The sequence below is a fragment of the Rhodnius prolixus genome, unplaced genomic scaffold (assembly GCF_049639745.1).
Source record: "Rhodnius prolixus isolate KJV_2025 unplaced genomic scaffold, Rpr scaffold_3, whole genome shotgun sequence".
Taxonomy (NCBI): Eukaryota; Metazoa; Arthropoda; class Insecta; order Hemiptera; family Reduviidae; genus Rhodnius; species Rhodnius prolixus.
In genome coordinates, this window is record NW_027411603.1 from 1005566 (window position 1) to 1027603 (window position 22038).

Sequence of the window (22038 nt, forward strand, 5' to 3'; positions counted from 1 at the left end):
AGCCCTGAAGATGACCTAGTCCCTAGGTCGAAAGCTCGGCAAAATAAATTTTACTCGACTGAAATGGCAATTATTTTTTCATCCTATTGAAACTATGAATCAGTCACCAAAAAGAATGAACAACAAATTGCATTAAATAAAATTGCTGATGAAAATTGCGGGTTCGATTCCCCCGACTTGGTAAAGTATGTTAACTACGCGTTTCCGTCCACGTCATCTGATCGGAAGTATCAAATCCTTAAATAATTTTTCTCATAATGACAAAATTGAAGTCAACTATCTTTTCATTATAAATTCCAAGTTTCAGACTGCAGTTAGAAGTCGTGTGCAGACGTTGAATAAAATTGTTTTAGTTTAATTATCTAATTCTTTTAATTATCCACTTTCTTAATTTATTTGACACACTTAGCGTCTTTAAGACGGACTTGAATTCCTTCTCTGCCTCAAAGTATAGTACCCAGCAAATTAGATGATAGAATGCGAGGATGTAATTGGACGGGATGAGGAGCTGGAGTTTTCTCACTGGATCCTTAAGATAGCGCTTTATCTAAGTCAGCTCTCCATTTCTCCTTGCTTCTACTCGGTAATGCTAGTCCCGGTTCCTTTATCGCAGTAGGTTTACTTCGTCAAGAACCCTCTCAATTCATTCTTCTTACAGAGACTTTGTTCACCACTTTTCCAAACTCCCCTTAATGAAAATATACTTTTAATCAGTAGTTTTAACATTTTTTGAAATTGTAGCAAGTTAATATATTGTCCTCGTAGAGGAGGTTGTGGCAATTGTCGGCTGCTTTATCAAGGCGCTGCTGTCATCCTGCAGAGTCCAGATTAGCTCTATCAGAGCTAGCCGACCGCTCAGAGAAAGCTAACAATGAATTACATGGGTCCGAATGTGGGGGCGTCCACAGGTGGGTGTCCTCAGCTGATAACGACACAGTTGAATGTCAGCCAACATGCAGGCACTGTCGCCACAATATGCTGTTGCTGTCATATGATATGTACGACGACAAAATGTACAGAGAATTAATTGTACTGGCTTTTTTGTGACATGAAAAAAATAATCTTTTAATTAATTAGATGAAATTCTGAATAATATTTGTTGGAGTTGATGTTCTCGTAGGCATCAAACAAATCTGGAAGACGAATCTCCACGACTGATGGCCCTAACTGGGATACGCTCAATGACAAAAGAAACCTTAGGTGGCTGTCCAGAAAACTCAAAAAGCCGTTCAGTTCCGGTAACCTGATACACAACCAACATAGAATTTTGATTAACCAATAGACACAATCTCTCACAAAGCTCGTTCCTAATATTTCGCTCTCCAGATGGTGCCTCGGGCATTTCCTCTAAAAACGCGATCTCTAAAATAGACACGATCGATATACTTCCTGTTAATGAGAGGAGGCATAAATCTGTGTGAACACTCACAGGACTTCTTTTACTGCAACTAGCCGAGGTAGGTTTCTTCAAATAGGGGCTCATTTTTTGCTGAATTGGCTTCATTATAAGTTCACTCAATAAAAGCAATTTTGAGCACAGAATGAAGTTCCTGAACGCCTCCATAAAATAAATTTTAATCAAAAGATTTGCGCCATTCGAAGAAGAAAAGTGAAGTTAAAGGTTAATTGAATTCAACGGGTTCCCCTTCCGCTCAAACTGTTTCTTACAAACTTGACCAAGTAACATACGTAACTACGATGTGGTGCGGTAGTACCTTGCCATAAAATGGCCCTTTATATTGAAGCTCCAGGCCCTCTACTCCTTCCAGAGATGTCCAATAATGAAGTCTCCAGTCAAAAGATTCCTAGTTTGCATCAATAATCAAATCGTTAAAGTTTTTTTTTTTTTTAGAAAAAAATTTGATTACGGAAGTGGTACTTGCTATTTTGAAGAAACCTGTCAACGGAAACTCAGCTATAGCGAGAGGAAGTGAAAGGAGTCGGTTTAGCGAGTCGATAACCTTGTCGCCCATTGTCCGTGAAAGTTCCATGTTGCCTAGTTAATAAGAATTAAACAATTGCCATACTCGTCTAACTATTTACAGAATTTTATCAACAAGTTATGAATGTTATCAACCGTCTGGTGGGGGTCAGTCACCCGACACCACATCGATCTCTTTATTTGGAGTCCGGCCTGGTTCCATGTACCTATACTTAATTAAAAACATTTGGAGTCTTCACACTCTCAACTTCGTAAAGTCATCTAACTTTGAAGTACCTCGATCACTTGCGTATCTATCGATCTGCGTTTCTATTTCCTGAGAACGCTTGTTTCACTTTATGAATAGATGTATTCGATTCATTAAGGGCTATTTTGAGTAGGTACTTTAAAAACTGCTATATCACCGATAACGCCACATTCTAATTTTAAAAAGTAAAGGGAAAAGCTCTACTTCTGCTTTTAGAAGGGTGCTTACGACAGGTCTTCGAAGTTAGAAGAGGTAGATATGTGGCTGGAAAGTAAGTTTAGTTACACGGCTTCCTTATTTTCAGAACTTCTAACTGCAGCTATGGCAGTGGATCCTTGCACCAGCGCCACTTTAGGTAAACTAGATGATATCACTCAATTAAGTACCGTAAGGTGCAGGCAGGCTGCCAAAGATTTATAAAAATGGTGATAACACCGTAATGAAACCAGAAATCAAAACCTATGAGAAAGAATAGACTAGATCCGGCCAATCAGCTATATTCATCACAGAAGAGAAAGATTTGGAAACACTGTGTGCAAAGATGACAGCACTAAGTGAAAGTGAAAATTCTGTGAAAAAAATTGAAAGAAATAGGAATTATTTAGTTTTTATTGGAAGAGGCGTGGTCTACTTTAAGTGGGCGTGGTCACTAAGAATTCAAAGCTCCCGTATTGGCCTAACTTACCGCCTACATTCCACACCTCAATCCTCCATTGAAATTGGTCATTTATTTTATTGCTAATTATTTCTAAGAAAAAAAAGAAGTAATTTTTCCTTATTAATTTTTACCAATAGGTATTTCAATGAATCATCGAATTATGTAATGAAACTATTTCATCACAAGCAATAGCAAAAATAAATATTATCTGACGAAATGCTCGTGTGTTTTACGCCAGTAATGTAAACAGGAAATATAATTAAAATAAAATTGGAAAGAAATTTGATTGGCTCAGATAAATGCAGATTATTCTTAATTGAAAGAATCCTGGCACATTTATCCAGAAATTTCTGTAAATATCAAAACATTTATGCATTGCATGATAACAGATAAAATTTAGAAGGGAACAGTTGGTTGTTTGCAAGAAGTAGAGGGAGGAGTAGGATACTAACTAACAGCAGCGCACTCTTTGTTCTTCAGTCAGAACTAGCAACAGGCCGAAACCTCATCCCAGTAAAAGACCATCCAAATGAAGCCAGGAAACAGGCGCCAAGTTTACAATGGAGGGGGCATAAAATAATCGTGAGCAGCTAAGAACTGCTTCGGTTAAAGGGCAGTTTCGGTTGGCTGATTTGCTAGAAACATGAGAACCTCTTTGACGCGGAGCGACCAACTAACAGAAAGAAATTCCAAAATATGACATGGCCTGAAGGTTGATGAACATCAATTGTAAATTTTTTCAGATTATTTATTAGGGTTTCACGATAAGGTCACCAAAGCCTTCTTTCAACTTGGGAAAGTAAGCACAACAGAGGTAGGACTTATCATGTGAGTTTGAGACTTCATGATTCTCTGAAATAGGCAGTTTTCTTGAAGTTTCTTGGCTCACAATATTGAAGCCAACATTTAGTAAAAAGTTCCAGGTAAAAGAAAATGTAAAGTTAGAACTGTGTAAAGTGCCGGAATGAGAGTACGACTAGGTTTCTGTGCAGGTAAAGTGTTAATAATTGTCTCGAAATCACGAACCAAGACGACATATTAAAGTAGTCCGATGTTGCAGGTGATGGCGGCAACTCCATGTCAGTCATGAAGTCCCACTCGGTGCTGTTTACCAACATCAATGGCAACAAACAGCAGCACGAGGACCGTAAGGAGCAAGGTAAGACTGCTTGAAACTTCAGCCAACCAGCTGCATGGCACCAACTTTAAACTATAGCATTTCCTAACTTCATCTGCATCATTTTTTCGATGCCGACATGTCTGTCAATAGACTTTTATAGTCTGTAAAGTCTACATCTAGGTGTGCTATACTAAGCTACACTTTGATTTCGCAAAACTTAAAAAAGTTGCAGATATTAACTTAGAGCTATTTCTAGGAGGATATGTTCATTGTTGGGCTAGAATTTCCACTTCGCCAGGCCTCTAAAAAAGAGGTTAGTACCTCCCCACAGCTGCAGCACTTCAGGATTTACTCCTAAACCAGGGGTCGGCAACCCGTGGCTCGCGAGCCGCATGCGGCTCTTTTATCCAAATAATGTGGCTCTTCAGCCTGTCCAAAATAAATTGTATATTTCAATTTTATTGAAACAAATGAAAATTTCATTTATTAAGGTAAAAAGATATTTTTTCAAAAAGAATTTTAAATTGAGATTTGGTTTGAAATTGAATAGAATTATATTAAAATACAGTACGTAATATATAGGACTGCCGCCATTTTCATTCAAATACAGGTTTAGTTATTGTTTATTCGTTTATTTACTTTGCAATATGTGAAAATAAATATATAAAACATTTAAATGTTATTGAATATCATAAAATAATAATTTATGAATACAAATGATCTACAGAGTTGTTTACAATATCATCCTTGCGGCTCTTGGTAAAATTTATTAAAATTATTTAAGGAGAAATGGCTCTCTTCTTGAAATAGCCCTAAACCGATCAGAAATATTCTCCTACCTGCTTATTGCTTACTGCAGATTAGTGCTTACTGTTTGGTGAGTTAGGTCGACCATTTGGCAGTAGTTTTAGTTGATTCTACAAACCTGGTTTATAGGTTTAAGTACTACATGGCCGTTTCGAAGGGATAAAGCACGAAACGAATCTTAACGGCACTCGCAATAACTCAAAATACTGAAACCTTTTTAATTTTTTTAATAATTTGTGTATAAAAATAATTTAACAACTAGTATCCTTAATTTATTATTAAAAAACCTATAGCAAGCATCATTTTTATCCCGGGGAAACTTATTTTAGGAGCTTTCCGTAAGAGTGCGGGTAGAGCGCCATTAGTGTGGGTTTTGCCACCTTTAAGTTGCTAGCGATGGTTCATGGTGTTCCAGAAATTTTAACTTTAATAAACAATAATAATTATCTAGATCAGTTTGCAAGAAAGAATTGTCGTTGCAGTTTAGATCTGAATGTTGCACCGTGATTATTTTCCAAGTTGAGATTTATCTCCTAATTTAGCAACCACCTGTAGATTGAGCAGCGTGCCAGCGACCCTCGTAATGTGCACTGCTCTGCCCAGTTCCAATCCATCTCTGGGCAACTTGCAGCGTGTTTGTCTAGCGGCGGCCCAACAAGCATGGCCACTTTACACCCGCTGCGAGGAATCCCCCGCCTAAAAGGGATACAATGTCACTGCTTGCACAAAACTGTAACAAAAATATCTTAAACAAAACTTAAACAATAACCAATAACATGAATCAACAGGATTGTGGCACTGCAACGGCAATAATTTCAGAATGCTTTCATAATAAAAGCAGATTTTTTAGGGTGGAGGTTATTTGGGTTTTCCTCTGTCGTGCTATTCCTGGCGATCGTACGGTTTCACCACCGGTATATTATACTGCTAATAAAATGTGTTGCTAAAATGTCGAGTTGGACGGAAATCCTTGAGATATTAGTATGACATCAGATTTTTCACTGAAGAAAGATTAAACTCTTACAAAGCTCCAGGGTGGCCAGCTCTCCCTTCCAATGCCTAGACACCTTGAAGTTGGCCCCCATTATCCACGACTCACTCGTTGAAGAGCTTAGGGCTCGCACCCCAACAATTACTTGAGTTCTTGCAGTAACCCAGAATAAAATTACTTCTAATACTTATCAGGTCAATGTCCTCTTGCGTATCAATGACGTCTTAAGTGTATGGCGTCATCAAGTTTGTAATGAGCTGTTAATAACTTTTTCATTTTCATTGTTAAATGAGTTAATTAGAAGTTGTGGATATGGATGACGTGTCAATGTGTGGGTGGAAAAGCTTAAATTAAATTCTTGCGGGAAACTGTCCAGCGTGGGTGTGCGCCATCCCTAGCTACCACCCCCGGTTTGTGGGGCGAATTCTTCGGCAAACAGCCCCAGGAGTAGGCACGTTCCAAGGACGTGAGGTTCCTCGGAATTCGTGCTAACTGGCCATTTATTCGGATTTAAAGTAGAGGTCACTGACCTTACCTCTGCACATGGCGGAAGTAATATTCACATTATCATTCTCTCATGGGAAGTTTTCACACAAATGAACTCGCGCGACTTTTTATTACTGAAATTCTTACAATTTTAATTAATGTTTTATTAATACAGATTTGCAAAAATCCTTTTACGTGTTTAAGTGCCCTCAAAATGTAGGCATGCAACACTTCTTACAAGAGTAAGGAGAAAGTAAAAAAAAAAGTAAAGTGATTCCGGCCAGGATCGAACTGGCGACCTTCTGCGTGTAAAGCAGATGTGATAACCACTACACCACGGAACCTGTTTGGCTATAGTCACTATGGAGGACAACAGCAATAAAAAATGACAATTGTTGCGTATAAATTTAAGCAGCTAGATACTATTTAGTTAGCATCGGGTTATATTCATCTATTGTATATATTTACTTTCCGTAGCTCCAGCATCGCGATTGAGTTCCGAAACTAAGTTTTCACAAGAAGTTCAAGTCCCTTAAAATTAAAACATAATCTGTGTGCCTAACAGTATTGGCGAATATTGAGCTTTGAACATGCTTAAGCCAGAGGAAATCTGAAGATCGATTTCATGTATTCCATTATCCACCTGAAAACGGATCTTGAGATTTGCTGCGTCCAAAAAATAATTTTTAAATTAGTGTGACGTCAGCATAACTTAAAACGGGAAGTCGCAGGAACTTCTTATTCCTGTCTCTGTCTTATTTCAGTGGATTGAGTGGACTTATCACCTATTAAGTATTGATAAGGATTAAATATATAACCAGAAATCCCAATTTGAAGAAATGTATGTCGTAAACGGCAATGGTGAATGTCTTATGGTGGTTCAGGCCCCACTTTTACACTTACAATGTTGAAGCCAACTAACTTCTTAATAAAAACCCCCATTTTGAAGAAACTGGGCGTAAATCGCTACAAAAAGAAAGGTGTGTGGATATTTTCCGTGAACCAGCGGCCTGGAGAAGAGCATTTTCTTTCAATACTCAATGTGGACGATCTCTGATAGGATCTTCGTAGTTGTTCTTCTTGTCCGAGAGTAAACGAAAGCAAAAAAGATAATGTTTAATCGGAAGCTGTGAACAGCATCTCTGAGTGGGTGGAAGGGCGCGTTGCTAAGATGTTTTACTGCTATCTCCTCGCCCAGCATTCAGCCACTCGTGAAAATACTTGAACAAGATTTAAATTAAACTGTCCAGAGGCAATCTTATCTGCTGGAAACTTATTTCCACTGAATCTCCTAAAGAAAATGAACTATTTTTCCATTACAGGGAAATGTTGACATTTATTTTTAATTTGTTGGAATTAATCTGTTTGTTATTTTTTTTTATTTACTCTTTAAAATTTTATGACGTTTCACTTGCGTTTGTAAATGAGCCGGAAGAGCATCCACCTGCCGGAAGTTCAGCCTACGAATATTGTAGGAAGTCCAGGAAGCCAGCCTGTGATTTAGCGATCAAAATGGTATCCGGATGAACCATTTCGCTCAATGGACTTTCTGTCACTGAGGGTTTCTCAAATAAAGCTCCAAGTTCTTTAATTTTGATTAGATTAGTGCACAAACATGTAGGGGGGGAAGCTGAACAGAGCACACTTCTCTCTAAGATGCCATTTCACGGTAATGTACAAATGGATGAAATGTACAATGGTTTGAAACTTGGAATCTTAAGGAGATGTGAAAGACGGTAATTTGGGATTGTTGTTAGTAGTGCGTGGTTGTCACCCAGGTATTTGACTGTTTTGTGAATCACCTTTTCTCGTATAACAATGAGGATATACCCTGAAGAAGAGCGCAACGTCACAATAAGTCGTCTGATTTCCGTTCTAGATCGAACACTAGCCGAACTAATTTAAATAGCCACATTCTGGTAGAAGTTATATAATTGAAATAACAAACCGGATGTGAATGTTAAATGAAAGTTTCTTTACTGCAACTCTTCCTTCAAAAATTCACTACAAAAGGGAAAATTGAAATAGAGTGGACTGCGCCACCCCCGGCCAAGTCCCTGGAACAGCCGTTTCAGCAGAGTGTCACCGACAGACCTTCCATTGAGTTTGTCCAGTCTTCCAAATTAAAACCTCCAGCGAGAGACAACTCAGTTCGCTTTGTATACTCGTATCAAAATAACTCTTTCAATTACCAGAATACCTTTCCAAATAAATTTCAATTATTTTGCAACAACAGACGTGTATAACCAAAGGCAGTTGGTTTTATTACAGCCAGCTTCTATGTTACGTTTCCAGTAAAGGCAGAGCGAAAGTGCTGCGATCTAAACGTTGTTTTCGCAGTTTTCCCCGTCCGCAAAGTAGTTTGTTTCTGAAAATAAATGAGAGGAAATACTCTTTCTCAAAAACTGTATGGTGGAACTTCATAAGTCATTGGGGAGCCAGATGGAACCAAACATGTTGACATGGCCTCCGGACAGCCTTCTTTCTAAAAATAATAATAAATTCAGAGGGAAGAGATTAGATGAGTGGCTAGCGTACTACTAGGTTCTATCAAAGAGATCCCAGGTTTGAGTCAAGCTGCTGTCCTTAGAGCCTAGGGGCTTCTTCCAGCTGTCATTGTGGAACTTCATAAGTCATTGGGGAGCCAGATGGGACCAAACATGTTGACATGGCCTCCGGACAGCCTTCTTTCTAAAAATAATAATAAATTCAGAGGGAAGAGATTAGATGAGTGGCTAGCGTACTACTAGATTCTATCAAAGAGATCCCAGGTTTGAGTCAAGCTGCTGTCCTTAGAGCCTAGGGGCTTCTTCCAGCTGTCATTGTCCGATCATGAAGAGTGTTGTCTTTAACGAGAGAACACGATCCGTGTAATTGTACTGAAAAGATTTCCGCTCGCCAATGACCTGAGATGATGACGCACCTTAAATTGAAAAATAATTATAATAAATCGATTATAAATCGATTGAATAAATGATTTAATTATAGATTCTTGCAGTCCAATAATTTTCTTTCTCGACTGGGTTGGATGTAGTTGAATTGTTATTGAAGATATACAGAGAAAGTGTTCTCAGCCCTGAGAGTGTAGTTGAGAGCGAATGGTACGATGAGTGCAGGTTAGATAGTTGGCATGGCAACGACCTACATTTCTAACTAAGAGTGTGTAGCAGAACTTAATGGTAGACACAGCTACAGTGTGGTGGCATTGATAGTTGGCAGAGTGCGCGCCTGAGGGGCGAGGAGGCTGCTCCAGTTCTTGGAGAGAGGTTGGCATGTCTGGAGGGCAATCTGTTGTTCGCAGCACGTGGTTTACACTTTGATTCCTCTCCCCACTATCTCTGGGTGTGTGTGTGTGTGTTAGAGTGTGCATGTGGTAGTGTTCGGCCAGCCGAGAAAGATAGCAAGTGCTTGTCCACCACACACAAAACCAAAATGGAGTCCCCGCTTTCCACGGAACATGGTGGTCGAACTGTGCCAATAACTGGAATTGGAACTACCCACTGGGTGGCTATTATGTCCGTCCGTTGGCTTGCTTTGAGTGTGTAGAGCACAACAGCACGCACTCACAGACAAACCTCCCCTTTATTCTCGGTTTAGCCCAAACGAAATGAGCATGAGGAAAACGCTTTCTCCTGATTGTGCCAAAACCACATTTATGCCCCACTTGTGGCACCGCCAGCGTTCACCCGCAGCACAATGAGAGCGAGAAAACAAAATTAAAAAAGAAGGGGACAGCGTAAGTCGCTTTTCTATTTCCATTCAATTTCAGCAATCCTCCCTCCATTCAGGTAATGATTCCATTCAGTGCTTTTCTTACTGAAGGAAATGAAGGCAAAACACCCAGAATTGCGGGACTGTCTCTCACTACGATTATTACAAACTGTAAGAAGTAATTTCTACGCCCGTTACGCCTTACTAACAAAGAGCCCCATCACTAAATTGAATTTAAAGAAGCAAGTCTAAATTCCAATCACTAGAAAGTTAAGGAAGCTTCAATCAGTGCTTCGCACTTTATTACGTTTTAATTTACTCATTATACGTAATTAGTCATTTCTAATGTAAACGTCTCCATAATAAGAACAATTTTGTCTATGGACGTAGATTTAGGTCAAAAATTAGATCCCGACCTTTGCAGCACATTCTGAAAGCGTAATAAAAAAATATGCAAATTAGACGGTTCATCATTGCTGGAAATAGGGCAGCTTTTGAAGTAGAATTACATCATTAGAAAGGATGACGTCAACAATCGAGCAATAGCTGACACTGTTATTGCCTAATACATCACGTTACATAATTTGGACAAGGTCGTTATTATTAACATTAGCTACTAAATGGCGACGTCACACATCAGTATGGGTTTATTCGTAGTGACTGGTGACGTCACTAGACTGTAGTTTGCTTTCCTTCCTACTGGTGGAGTGAGAGACGTGATCTCACATCTTCATGTCTGGGAGGCGGTGACGTCACCACACAATGCAGTATGTTTCTTGATTTCCTGTTAGAGCGATAGTTCTTATTTGTTTGACGTGTTACCAACATGCTGTGCCGGCTAACTAATGTGAGCCTCACCGATGTAGGCAGTTTGGGCCATCTGTATAATTCTTCACATTTTATTAAAATTTACGTTTTATAAGTGTGTAGTGGCAGGCATGTTTATTGAGCGATTTTTACACTTTCATGCATCATCAAAGGTAGATTAGTTTTGAATGGAGCATTCGGCTTCACTTGCTTTTCCGTCTCACACTGACTGCGTTTGGGCGAACACCCAAACCACTTTCTCCCCTGCTGCAAGTTTCAGTTCTAAATTTCATCTTTTTATTTGTCGGTTACAATTTAATAGTAATGCTGAATTTCACTGACTGTCACCAGCAAATTTGGAAGTGTGTTTTCAAGTCACATCTCGCCTTTGTATCATGAAAATAATTAGTTCATTAGAATTTATTACAATAAAATCTTTATTTTCCAGTTGAAAAAAACGGCGAACTGGTGGCAAGGGTTCAACAGCAGCTCGACAAGGATGGTCAGAATGCTGAACCACACGTTAAGACATCACTGGACATTCCTTCCAGGAACGTACATCGCGTTGTGGAACATGGTCCCAAGGGCCAGCGACCCCCAGTCATGCCCTTCAAACAGCCCGAGGCTAAAGTAAGTATTCCCTTAGATTGTTCAAGTTACCATCATTATTCCACTGCAAGACTTCATTGATAATCTACAAAGTTGCAGATTTCTCGCTAGTGTCCAGTGCTCAGCCAAATTCAGCTCACTTTCAAACTATTTCTAAATCTACTATAGAGTGCCTCTACTATTTTCTTGTAGTAACTACCGAGGAGCAGATGTAGGATGCTGTAATCACCAGCATTCCCATGATAAAAAAATTTCGAGTTGCAACGTTCCGCTTTGAAATCTATAAAATTTTGTTAAATTTAAGATTAACCTTAAGTCTCGAATTGAGGAAAGTACAAAAGAGGTTTAATAAAGGAGAAAATATTTTGGATTTTGAATAGGTAGTTGGACGTTTAGCCCCGTTTGAAAAAGTAGGCGATTACTTTACTTACTAAAGGATTTATGCTGAAGGATCTGTCGTTCAACTTAAGGATATAATGGAAATTTCAGAATTCCTCATTTCATCCGTATTTTGCGTCGCGACACCTTGCTACATAATATTCAGAACTCAAAAAATTTTGCTCAGTTTATGACTAGGGTCAAATTCCAACACTGATGTGGAAATAGTGACGGAGATCCTGAATTATGTTAGAAAAGAGCAGTAAAGTATCTGCCAAGTGAAGAGCTACTTGTGGGAGATTAATTTTATCTCCGCCTGCACTTCTCCTCTTGTGGAAATGGGGAAAGTATAAATAGAAGGAAAAGCCCATGAGTTATTAAACCGGAGAGTTTCCTAGAGAGTATTAAAACACTTCATTTTCATTAATTTCCCAGTAAGGCTGAGTGAGAGGGAAATGAAACAGCGAGATACAAAATATTTTCCTCTAAATATAAACGGGTTCAAGTTTTCCAGTTACCGGAGTTAAACCAAGGGAATATGTATCTAGGGGACGGTCCCAGGTGAGCAATGGATCCATGACGTCAGATGGAGGCATGCAAGCTATGTGTCCTTCTCCGAATAGAGCTTTCAAGTAACATTCCCTCTGAAAGCTCCTCAAGCTAGACTCTCCAACCAGACTACTACTTCTTTAAGACCAATATTTCTTAGTCGGGCAACTTTCTTCTTATTCGCAGATTTTGCTCAGGATGTTTCATCTTCTCATACAGCTTCCCTAGCCTGCATGCTTGCTCCATAAGAGTTTTAGCATTTTTGCAACTAATTTAAATATTATTAATTTTCTATCTTATAAATCATTGTAATATACGACAATAATATTTGGTTTTCAATGTCAATTACTGCGCAAAACTTTTCAAACATATTGTAAAGTTTTTTTTTGTCCTTTTACTAAAAAAACTTTACAACTGCAACTAATGCCTGCCACTAGTTAATTTAATTTATGTGGGTTTGATAAATAATAAAACTTGCTAAAGTTGTAAGTAATAACCTGATTTATTAAAACATTACCTTTACTAACATTAACATTTACTAGCAACTAACGCTATTCATTACAGTCACCATTTACAACAGTCACAACAGTTTACTGTTACTTACTCACTACGTAACGCCACAAAACTGTTCCACGACTGTCCCACTGCACCGAATTGCGCTAGACTCAACCACACTAACAAAGCACTACTCGCTAACTGACTATCTGCCTAACTGGCTAACTCTGAAGCACTCCGCAACACTCACTCTCTCAAAACTGTCACTTCCAAAGTGTCTCTCCAAACTAACTTTCCAAGACTAACTCAAAACTAACTCAAAAACTCCTCCAGCTGTGTCTGCCTCCTTTTAACTGCGACTGCCCCACTCCGTCTGTCTCACGCCCACCTGCCGCTCACTGGCTGAGGAAAACACATACTGCCACCACCCCAACTGGGGCCGCCCTCTTCCAACTCTCTGTCTCACTCCAACTCCGTCTGTCTCAATCCAACCTGCCGCTCATTGGCTGGAAAACACATACTGCCACCACCTCAGCTGAGGCCGCCCTCCTCAACTCTCTGTCTCACTCCAACTCCGTCTGTCTCACTCCTACCTGTCAATCACTGGCTGGGGAAAACACATACTGCCACCAACCCAACTGCGGCCTCTCTCTTAGCTGGCTTTGACTCCTGGAACAATCTAGCCCTATTCTTCTCCGGCGCAGGTAGAGACCGGCCTTTTGTTTACACAGCGGTGGCCTGTTACCGACTTTGGTTGCTCAACCCCTAGAACAATTTAGGCCTTTCTTTTCTGCCCAGGTCAACTTCGTTACAATATCTTCATGAATTTTGAATTCTGCTGAACATTTTTTTTGAAAACCTCTTTTTGATCTTCAGGGGACTTCAGAACGTGTATTTCCGGTGGGACTCAAGAAAATTAGTCACGGTCGTTATTTACTTCCTTCCCCCAGTTGTAATGACCGCAATACAGGCCGGAAGGAACTGCTGGTAAGAATTAGTTCCATTCAGTTTAACGAAATGGACAGAAATGAGTTCAGGCTAATCCCCTACCAGAATGAAGGCGGCGATTCTTTATTATATTTTAGAAGAAGGAAGTAATTAATGCTGAACCTCCATTTATTTCAAAGCTGCAAACTTTTGTTTCTTTGAGCTGCAGCGCCTTTAAGCTCATCATTTTTACAGTAATAATTTCAGCTGATTCTCCTCAGCAGTTTCAGATCAATATAATTTAGCAGAAATATTGATTAAATTTCCATTTATTTTAGTGAAAACCCCAACAAAGTGAAAACTATTTTGGTAAAACAACATTGAACAATTTTAAATATATTTTACGAGTAATTTCAGGAAATGTTTTAAAATTAGGACAAAACTTTAGTAAAGCTCATCTTTGTTACATTGGATTGGCGATAAACAGTTGCGCTTAGAAGCGGTCAACTTCTCTTTTTGTGCATGGATGCCTGTGTCGTTGCAAAAGTGAGCCTAGAAGAAAGGCCGAGCTTTAAGCAAAGAAGAGGGCCGAGGTTTAGCCTGCAGTGAACAGCCTAGCTAAAGCCTAGGTTAGCCTAGCTAAAGCCTAGCTGAACGTCCTTTTTTATCTTCAAACTATAAATTTTTGCTCTATGTTCACAGCTCTTAAACTTTATTCTAATAATCAATTGGAAACAATCAGTTTTATGGGCTTTATGGGACACACTGGGTATTGTCAGTGGGAATTCTGATCTTCGGAGCTTGAATCTTGAGATTTAAAATCGCATAAGTGTGTAAACCAGATTATTTTTAAGTTGTTAGAACTAAATGTAGTTCCAAGTGTACGAGTACGATACACACATTAAGAAAGATTATTCTGCATTTCCCACTGGTTCTCTCAAACTTCTTTATTTCAGAGTCGGTGACCAATGAATGGTCACCTTTTTTGCGAACAGATCCCCCAGAACTGTAACTGTTTCTCTTGAATTGCTTCAGCTCAGTTCGAGGGATTGGGGCGGTACTCTAGAATTAGTAATTAAAGTGGCTCTTTTCAAATTGGACTGGGGCCGTTGTTCTACAAAGTTAACATTGTAGCCATTAATAATAGGAACCCAAGTTCCCCTAAGTAGGACTTGGAAGGGTTTTGTTATTTTGGTGGTATAATCGTGATTACTCTGACAACAAAGTAAAGTTTGTCAGGGCGATTATTTAGAAAGGTAGTGGACAGAAGCAACAGCCGCTGGTTGAAGGGAACGCCCAAAGGTGCATACTCAAGTTACAACCCTCCAAAAGGCTGGACGTACCTTTTGCCATAAGTCAGACCACTTCCACTCCTCCAGTTTGGTCCATCCATCAACATTCAGCTTTCCCCCACCCTATGGCGGAGTCACAAACCCGCAATTACTCGGAACACCTCTCAAATCATTATTCCCTAAAAAAAAAGTTTGTACGCTAAGTGATTGGCTGAAGTTCGAATAATATACTCTGTCTTTTACAGGTAGCACTTCCGCCTGTGCTTATATTCTTCCAACAGGAAGTTTATCTAGAATGTCATGCTCAAGAGTTAGAAGCAACATACGTAACCCCTCCCAAAAAGCTGAAATCTGTTCATGGGGCACAGATTTTCCTCTGTTTAGGAAATTCGACGGATTTTGGACAATGAGACCGTACATTACACCGAAATAGCACTTTACAGAGAAGTCTGCCCTGCATTCCCCCTCCTGCACATGATTGTAATCAACACACACACACATTGATCAAAGATTTTTTTTCCAAGTAAAATCTCATAAAAATGAAAAATCTATTCTATAACTTCCGGGTAAGCTGATTTCGCCGATAAGCTTATCGCTAAGTGCCACCAAATGTAGCGTTTGAAGTTTTGGCGTTTTTAGTCAAGAATTGCAGACGAAATCACCAGTTCCTTCTCCTGGGGTCCTGATAACCTATACTTCCGGTGTAAACGGAAAATTAAAGAAAAATCTGGAGTGAAAAGAGAGAGTGAATGTGAAAAGTTCTTTTGTCTAAAGGAGAGTTGTTTGGTGCAGAGCTCGAACTGAGCTGTTCACCCTTCTCCGCCCGTCCACATTAAGCTGGGCTTTGTTGCCGCTTTAGAGATCTACCTGAGCTTCTTATAAAAGGGGCTGAATAAAAATCTAGGGATAACTTTGTGAACGTACACAGATGGGATTATATTTCCTCTTGTTTTAGCTGGAGGTTTCTCCCTAAACTTCTGCTTCTAAACTTTTCTGTGGTTTACATTACATTTTTTAGATCGTTTTATTTTTAATAAAACATTTACAGTTGGACAAGAAACAAAAAGAATTTAATATTAACAATTCTTAGACGGTTTATTTTGGCGTTTCGCTCACTAATTGAACTTGATCATATCTGGTACTTTGAGCTTCCACAGTTTCAACTTATCTCCCCAATTTTTACATTTTGTTGATCATTGAGACGGGGAAAATTGTATTTTGGAAGATTCAAGAAACTAGATAAATATTTCTAATCCGCATTCTCTCAGCTATTCAAGGTGATAATCAGAGCCGGCTTAGCGATGGGCTGCCTGGGACGACAACTATAAGAGTAGCTTATGCCGAATTCTCTGAACTAAACTGATCAATCTTTCCTCTGATAGTGCATAAAAGTGCGAAGCCAGTCTGAGATAAAATGAACATGACAGATAAAAACGTTTTACTCACGGTACCTTGCGTCAGTTCAAGATAATGGTTTAGATGGCTTTTAAGGTCTAAATCGAACCCCATACATCGCACTTATTCTCGATAATACGGACAATAACTAGGTTTCCACTCTGTATTATCGATAAAACGGCCGCCCATTTCATCAGTTCATTTCAATATTACTGACACTATCATTGTTAGCAACAATATTGACTGAGTAGAGCTGCTTACTGGTACCCGGACATCCCTTTGTTTTAGTAGATTCGCTATCACCATTGGTTTGGCCGAACATTATTTCTGCTGCCAGGGCAGAGGGATCATAAGCTGTCAACATGGATAATAGGGTCTTCTCAGTGATGGCAACAGTACGTATCTTGACGCCTTTGTAACAGCCATTGGAGATGGCCATTATGCTAGGCACCCAAAAGCACTAAGGGCTTAATTTAATCCGCACAGTGAAGCTGTGACCTGATCTCACATTAATTATGGCTGAACATAATTAGTTCTTCAAACAGACAGCAGAGTGTGCTTTGCAAAATAAACTTTATTACATTGAAGGTGATTTCCTTTTGAAGTTGCCTCTAATTTTCTTTCGCCATTTTTTATTTAATAATAAAAAGCACTTGGAAAGTCCACCAATTGCGCTCTACCTCCTTCTACATTCGCATATATACGAAAAGTTTGTTTACGCTCGTCTCTGCTGCTAGTTCAACAAGCAGCAATGACCTTTCGCAATGAATACTTTAGCGTCTTTTTTTAAAAAAAAAAATTATGAATTTTCATCGTAATTTTCGAGAGTGGTAATACGACTGGCTTTTCGGGTGCCTACAAAGAAATAATAAAATAAATATTGTAGTAGGACGACTTTGTGATGAGACAAACCCACTTTGCAAGAGAACTGTTGTTTTCGTTGCTCTTATCTTTTAGCGCAATAAATGATTAGATACTGATGATCCCACCCTCGCCTTTCCCTTACTGCTATCCCCGAGTTTCGAACTTAATATTCTTCAAACTCGGACTATTAGACCCATAATTACGGTGACCATTCGTACTGTTTTTGGCAGGGCAGTACTGTTTTTTAAGACGCTGTCCTTTTTTTTTTCTTTTTTTCAAGCATAAATGTCCTGTTTTTTATTTATTTGTCCTGTTTTTCAATGAAATTTAAATTATACTCTAATTTAATTTTTGAATGTAAAAATATAGTATAAATGTATAATAATTAAGTTCGCCAATAATCGTTTAGAAAAATTTTTTCAGTGTACATTAACTTCGGACGAACCTTTAGCGTAAAACACAACCTGTTTTACCGATAGAGTAGACTAGTCGACTAGTGTAAACATCGATCGCTAAACGTCATGTAAAAACTAATAACTAAACTAAACTAACTATACCATATTATATGGCCATTGTTTTGTAATAACCGATCTCGTGTTAATAAACGTATTAATATTTTTTATAGGTTTCTTTTTTGCTCCTTGTCCTGTTTTTTGATACAAAAATAATGGTCACCGTACCCATAATTCTTACCAACATTATAATTGGTAAAACCGTACACTACTCTGAAACATAACCTTACAGAGTAGCCTAACCTGATCAATACAAAGTTTATAGAAAAGCCTAGAAGCCATGTCTACTTCTGAACCCCAAAACTCTTGTACTCCGAAACAGTTTTGATCTTGTTTAGACCATGTTAGCTTCTCTAATTCACTTTTTGAGTCATAAGAATAATATGTGTAGGGTAAGCGTCAGTGTTATTGGAGATCTTTTGGTGAGGGATGGCCGAAAAAAAAGAGCTTTGGACTTCACGTTGTAAAGTCATTAAGTACTGAGTTAAGGCATTAATCTGAGGTTTAATCAAAACGTTGAAAATCTTGAGTAGACACAATCGTGATCACACCCAATTTCCGCTGTTTTCTTCTTTTTTTTTGTGTGTCTAGGAGAGAATAAGTTGGTCCTAACCTAACTTAGTAAGTTAGCAAAGACCAGCGTAACACACAGAGAGTGAATAAGTAAGAAGCCCACATTCACCATACACGCTCTCTAACCTACCACATGAATAAGTAATGTAACCTTGTCAAAGAATGACCAATTCTGAGCAGATTGTTTACGTTTTAAAAAATTTCTTTTTATGGTTTTTATAATTTTTTTCAGATTTCTAGTCTCTTCAGAAAGTGTTGACGCTGGTACACTTTCTAAATTAAACTTTTAGATCTCAGAAGTAGGAGATTTGAAGTCCTTTCGAGACACATATATACAATAGAAGCTTGGTATTTGCTATAGAAGAAAGTGATGTGCGTGAAAGGACGCGAGTTTTATTTAAAATACAGAATCCAAACCTTTGGGAGGTTGGTAGCGAGTGAAAGGGAGATAGCAGAATATAGGAGCCAATGTGACCGAACACAAGGATTTTCCTGCCGATTGAGTCCCAAAGAGATAAAGTTATCAAGTCAGTGAACTGCGACTAAGTTGTATCATGTCAAAGCGATCACCAGCTACGGCTAGCTACAAGTTGTGTTTGCAGAGCGCGCCATCTCTACCACAATCCCGAACTAAATACACCATTATTACACGGCCCTCTATATCGGACATGTTACTAACTACTTTTATTTTTCATTTCGCTTTGACAACAATCCAATGCTTCTCTCACGCCTACTACGATGTACTCGAATTTTCGAAATAGGCTCTTTCCCAGAAAATATTTTCGAGACCGCGTTCATTCTCAGAATAGAATTATAATTTTAAATTGATGTATTTAATTTATCGCTCCCAAAGGGAAACTTTCCTTAATCCCTCTGTAAAATGTCCAGTACGCACACTCACTAGACCTCTTCATTTAATAAAGCTCCCACATTAAAAACACAATTAATTCTTAGAAAGTTAACCAGGCTCTAGTACAGTACATTACTCTGAAGCAACCACCTTCAAAATAAAGCCATCCCTTCCATTTTCTGAATGCTCTAAGCGAGTTTCGTACGATGATTATACATTTTAAAAAATTTATTATTAGCCTAAATCATTCAACCCTCCTTTGCAACATAAAATGCAGTTTACCAACATCTAAAATATTTTAAATATTTCTAATGAACACTAAATTTTTTTAAAAACAGTTTCTGTTATGGTGTTCTTCATTAGAACATGCTTGTGTTGTTCCTGTGCAATGGCCAGGTTATGTACGGGTGTCCTTAGTGAAAACTATTTTATTATTCTATCGTCTGCCAACAAAGAGAGGGCAGGAGTGTTCAGCACCAGATGGAATTGGTACAGATTTATCAATCTTGAACATTAGACATGCAATTATCAGTTGAAAATAAAAGATCTGCCACTTTGAACTCTTATTACTATTATCTAAATATTTATTGCGACCAGAACTTGCTCTCAGCACAGATATCAATTAGCCTCATAGAGATATTATCATTGTTATTCTAAAGATCAATTAAACGATATTAAATTAATTATTAATTGATGTTCAGGCTAAAATTATAAATCTCTCTCTCTCTCTCAAATTCTATTAGTCCTTCGTAAACATTTAATTAAGATCTTTAATTTTATTTATTTCCCTAAAGAAGGTTAATTAACCAAAGCTGAAGACCTTGGTGTGGCTTTTTAATCTTGTGGTAATTAAAGAGAATTGATGAATTTTTCTATTTACAGAAAAGTTAGTGTGAGCGAAGATTACTTGAAATTGAAGAACGTTTCCACTTTAGTGTAATTTTCCTCGTCTGGAAAAACAATTAGTTAGAGGCGAGCTTCTGGATAAATTGGTTAATCTTAGACTCCAAACATCTTTCAGTCTAACTGTTTCAACTCGCTCGCCAAGAGGTTTCGCCCTGACCTTGAAATGGCAGCTATCTTTCTGCTTGAACTTTTTCCTCTTGATTTCCGTGACGGTGGTGGCGTCTACAATTCGCTCAATGTGGGCAATGTCTGGGAGTAAGGACGCTGATGATCTGGACGAACCTCTGTTGCCCTGAGGAGATAGTTGATTGTGGCCATTATTCCTCATGTAAGTCCAACCCATTAGATTGTGCTGCTCAAGGTGAATGGTAGGTACATAGCAATGCGAGTGCGCTTATCGACTTAATCTAGACTTAACACTTGCATGCAGTGCAAGGTGGCTCTTCTAGGTTAACTCTCCAGTGCATATTGTAACTTGAGAGTTAGGAAACCACCCCTTAAACCCTGTTTAAAGTGAAATATTCGGACCAAAAGGTGAGATTTCCCCTGCTAACCAACAGGAGCTTGTTCAATAAGCCTCGGTGCCTTGACCCCTCAGCTCTGCCTACCTATTTTATTGTTTGTTCAGTTCTCTGATTGCTGGTTAAAGGATGTTGTACAGTTTTTTGGCAATGAGTGTACACCAGAAATAACGATTCTCTTTTTAAACTTCCCATTAATTGCGATTACTTACTTTGATGTGTTTCAGTACTTGCAACCCTACCGTCCATATTCCGGCATGCAGTATTCTCCGCTGGACATGGCAGAATATGTATTCTGGACCGGAGATGAACGTGGGGCTACTTCAGCCATTGAAGAGTTCCTTCAGGATGGACTTGTGAGTAACACAGATTTCAAAGTTTTTGGAAAAATCTATTGGATTTAATTTACTCCAGTATCGCAATATTCCGCACTTTGAGAAAAGAATCTCTTTCCCGACTTCTCAGGATGCTCATTTAACTTTAATAATGTAATCACTCTAGTAAATTTTCCACGAATGTTTGTGATAAAGCAGGTAAACAAATATTAATTCAGTGATAATAAATTCACCAGATGACACGAGATGAGGCGATCGCTTTCCTAGAGGAAATCAAACAAAACCTGGAACTCCTGAAGAGTCAATACCAAGCAGAGGATCGTGCTCGTGTGCAATCTGTCACCTCAAAGGTAAAGTCGGATTTCTAGATTTATTGCTTTGGTCAGTTTACAGACATTGTTATGAGATCAACCTTCTAGATCTAGAATATAGAGTATTAGGATCGTATCTAATTTTCGAAATTAAGTGGTAAATCAACGGAAATAAGTATCGTTCCCCCCTCGAGAAATCATCGTGAGTGTGAACAGGAAATAACACAGATTGGACAGTCTTTCGTTCTGGCATTGATGCCGTAGAAGGTTACTAAGTTTATGGCTGAAATCTGTCAAAGAGAATCGCGACTTTTTTCTTGAAATTTTTCAGTTTTTCTCAACTTTCTCGAAAATGTTTCCAACAATTTTCTTGATAATTCGAGAACACTAGCGCTGTTGATTTTTTCCGTCTCGGCGCGGAGATCCTCCTTTAACATTCTATATTTCTTACATACTTCTGTAGGTTATTGTTTAGCACTATCCTAAGTTCGTTAACTTTTTATATAAGTTAGATCCAAGTAAACTTTAGGAAAAAGTTGCAGCTTTAATTATATTAATATTATAACTATAGTGGGTGTTCAAGACAAAATATCGTCAAAATGCGCTGTGGAAAGTCCCATGAAACGCGCCTAACATCTTCTAAAAAGTGATAAGCTTATTTTGATTAAAGTTATTAGATAAAGGTAAAGATTAAGTCATAAAATGCAGTTTAAAAGAAAATTCATTGGAGCCATAAGAAAGAAGTTTGGGAG

General features: G+C 38.5%; 1 protein-coding gene and 1 non-coding gene across 3 annotated transcripts in view; one reads left to right on the forward strand and one right to left on the reverse strand.

The window, feature by feature from the left end:
- Nucleotides 1-22038, forward strand: part of LOC141452788 (uncharacterized) — a 135318-nt gene that overhangs the window by 96266 nt on the left and 17014 nt on the right. For both annotated transcript variants that reach the window (XM_074125220.1, XM_074125221.1), the window contains exons 5-8: nt 3908-4006; nt 11218-11399; nt 20868-20996; nt 21212-21325. In XM_074125220.1, the coding sequence (XP_073981321.1) occupies nt 3908-4006; nt 11218-11399; nt 20868-20996; nt 21212-21325 (524 nt within the window). The remainder of the gene's footprint in view (nt 1-3907; nt 4007-11217; nt 11400-20867; nt 20997-21211; nt 21326-22038) is intronic.
- On the reverse strand, nt 6523-6595 carry TRNAV-UAC (transfer RNA valine (anticodon UAC)). The gene has a single exon. It is a non-coding gene; the product is annotated as a tRNA-Val (tRNA).